Genomic DNA, 3,501 nt, shown 5'->3' on the forward strand with positions numbered 1-3,501 from the left:
TGAGACTGCTTCTGTAAGATCTTTTGAATCCTCAGACAGCGAAGGGGAGTTGGACTTGTATGATGAGGCTGTGTTAGAGGAGGAAGCTGACAGGTATCAGGCTGAGAGATATCGCCCTGACCCGCCTGTTGTGCCTTCTGCCCCACCTTTAACAAATAGGGAAGTACTGAGATACATGGAGGGAACTTCTTTCTGCAAGCCAAAAGAAATAAGAAAAATTCAACAAATATTTCCAGTGTTTGACGATCCAGCTCAGGGCCGATATCATGAGCCCATAGGACATAAACAGTTAAAAGATCTTGCAGAGTCAGTTAGGACGTATGGGACTAATGCCTCCTTTACTCAGGCTCAGGTAGAGAGGCTCACTGCTCATGCAATGACTCCTGCAGATTGGTATAATACAGTGAAAGCCTGCTTAACAATGGGACAATATCTTGATTGGAAATCTATCTATCAAGATGCCTGTGCCACTCAGGCTAGACAAAATGCTGCTAATGGTCAGCCATTTTGGACTTATGAAATGTTGACTGGCCAGGGACAATGGACGGTTAATCAGACGGCCTACCCTGTGGAGGTATATGGACAGATTAACCAGATAGCTGTAAGAGCATGGAAAAGCCTGCCCAATAAAGGAGAAGTTACTGGCAACTTAACAAAAATAGTTCAAGGCACAAATGAACCTTTTTCGGATTTTGTAGCAAGAATAATGGAGGCTGCAGGTAGAATTTTTGGAGACCCTGATACTGCTATGCCCCTTATAGAACAGCTTGTTTATGAGCAATGTACAAAGGAGTGTAGAAATGCTATTACACCATGGAAAGGAAAAGGGCTTAATGCCTGGATGAAAGCATGCAGAGAGATAGGAGGTCCTTTGTCTAATGCGGGGATAGCAGCAGCTGTCCTTGCTGCAAAGTGGATTAGAGACATTACTTGCTATAATTGTGGGAAAAGAGGACACATAAAAAGGCAGTGTAAGAGTCAGATTCCAGGAAGTCAAGACAGAGTTAATGTACAGAAGAAAGTTCCTGGGATGTGTCCACGTTGTGGGAAGGGTAAACATTGGGCCAATGAGTGTAGGTCAGTTAAAGATATTAAGGGGAGAGTGCTCACAAATGATTCTAATAGCCAGCCAAAAAACGGACAGAGGGGCCCTCGACCCCAGGGCCCTCAAATGTATGGGGCCAGGAATGTCGAGCCACCCAAGGTATCCATGAGGCCACCGGGGAGCCACGGAGAGCCACTCTGGGTTCCGCAGGATTGGACCTCTGTGCCACCACCCGAGCAGTATTAACACCACAAATGGGCTGTCAACCAATCCCCTCTGATTTTAAAGGACCCCTGCCCCTGATACAGTAGGCTTGGTGCTAGGACGCTCATCTTCAGCTCTGAAAGGCTTAATTGTTCACCCTGGAGTTATTGATGAGGATTATGAAGGACAAGTAAAAATTCTGTGCTCTTCCCCTAGAGGGATATCTTCTATTTCCTGTGGGGATCGTATTGCTCAGCTTTTAGTATTGCCTAGCCTACATGGCTTGTTCCCTTATAAAAAGGATACTAGGGGAACAAAAGGTCTTGGATCCTCCAGAGGAGGATGTGCCTATGTCTCACTGGATCTGGATGAAAGAAAAACCTTGGAGTTAATTATTCGAGGAAAAATTTTCTCTGGTATTTTAGATACGGGAGCAGATACTAGTATTATCTCCACCAAATGGTGGCCTTCTAATTGGCCTGTCAATCAGTCTTCACAAACCTTACAAGGGTTGGGATATGAGTCTTCTCCTAGTATAAGTGCTCAGGCTTTAAGATGGAGGGATCATGAAGGACGTGCGGGAGAATTCATACCATATGTACTCCCTTTACCAGTAAATTTGTGGGGACGAGATATTTTACACCAGATGAAGTTTAAATTGACTAATGATTACTCTAATCAGAGTCAACAAATTATGAGAGATATGGGGTGTGTTCCAGAAAAAGGATTAGGAAAAATGTCACAAGGAAGTCCAGAGCCTGTGACTGTTACTCAAAAATTAGATCGAAAAAAGGACTGGGTTTTTCCTAGGGGCCATTGAGGATGCTTTGCTCATACCCTGGGTGACGGAGGCACCTGTGTGGGTACCCCAATGGCCTCTCACCTCCGAGAAATTAAGAGCAGCAAAAGAACTTGTGCAGGAACAATTAGAGCAGGGACATTTAGAATCCTCACAATCACCCTGGAATACTCCTATTTTTGTGATCAAGAAAAAGTCAGGAAAATGGAGACTTTTACATGACCTGAGAGCTATTAATACTCAAATGCAAATTATGGGACCTATACAAAAAGGTCTGCCTTTATTGTCAGTTCTGCCAAAACATTGGGAACTTATTATAGTGGATATTAAAGACTGTTTCTTCTCCATCCCTTTGCATCAGAGTGATAGACAAAGATTTGCCTTTACTTTACCATCTGTCAATCATGAGGAACCTGATGCTAGATATCAGTGGAAGGTCCTGCCACAAGGCATGGCCAATAGCCCAACTATGTGTCAATTGTTTGTTTCTCATGCCATTAAGCCAATAAGACAACAATTTCCAAAAATAAAAATTTGCCATTACATGGATGATATTTTATTATGTGGGCAATCTGGAGAGGACCTAAAAGTAGCTTATTCGAGATTAAATGAATCTTTAAAATTAAAAGGTTTAATAATTGCTCCTGAAAAGGTACAAGAAGGAGTAATAGGTAGTTTCTTAGGTACAAAAATATATCCTGATAAAATTACCCCTCAAAAGGTCACAATCCGTAGAGATCATTTAAAAACTTTAAATGATTTTCAAAAATTATTAGGAGACATTAATTGGCTTAGACCTTTTTTGAGGATTCCCACATCTGAGTTAAAACCTTTGTTTCAAATTTTAGAAGGAGAAGCTCACATTACTTCTCCTTGTAATCTTAATCCTGAAGCTATTAAGGTATTAGAAAAAATAGAAAAGGCTATACAAAGTTCTCAGTTAATTAGAATAACAGAAGATCAACCTTTTTCGCTGTGTATAATACAATCATCCTTGTTACCCACTGCTGTTTTGTGGCAGGATGGACCTCTGTTATGGGTCCATTCTCATTCCTCTCCAGGAAAAGTTATTGGACATTATCCTACGTTAGTTGCAGAGCTTGCTTTAAAAGGATTTCAACTAGCCATCACACATTTTGCCAAATTTCCTGAAACAATCATTGTTCCCTATACTACATTTCAAGTTCAAACTCTCTGTGCCACTATTGATAAGTGGGCCATTTTAAGATGCACCTTTTCTGGAGAAATAGATAACCATTATCCTAAACATCCGCTGTTACAGTTTGCTCTCACTCAAGAAATAATTTTCCCTAAGATTACTAGTTCTCAACCTCTTTTAGGAGCTATAGACATTTATACTGATGGATCAAAGACAGGTCTGGGGAGCTATGTTATTGACCAAGTGCCAGTACAATTACAATTTAATTTAACTTCCCCACAATTGGTGGAATGT

General features: G+C 41.2%; 1 protein-coding gene across 1 annotated transcript; it reads left to right on the forward strand.

The window, feature by feature from the left end:
* Positions 1–208: 208 nt before the first annotated feature.
* On the forward strand, positions 209–1,291 carry LOC123455526 (igE-binding protein-like; the record flags this gene model as incomplete). The annotated part of the gene is made up of 1 exon (XM_045136354.1): positions 209–1,291. A coding segment is annotated over one exon (1,083 nt), but the record flags the coding sequence as incomplete, so codon positions are not given.
* Positions 1,292–3,501: the final 2,210 nt, after the last annotated feature.

The sequence above is a fragment of the Jaculus jaculus genome, chromosome 17, assembly GCF_020740685.1.
Source record: "Jaculus jaculus isolate mJacJac1 chromosome 17, mJacJac1.mat.Y.cur, whole genome shotgun sequence".
In the NCBI taxonomy this organism is placed as follows: Eukaryota; Metazoa; Chordata; class Mammalia; order Rodentia; family Dipodidae; genus Jaculus; species Jaculus jaculus.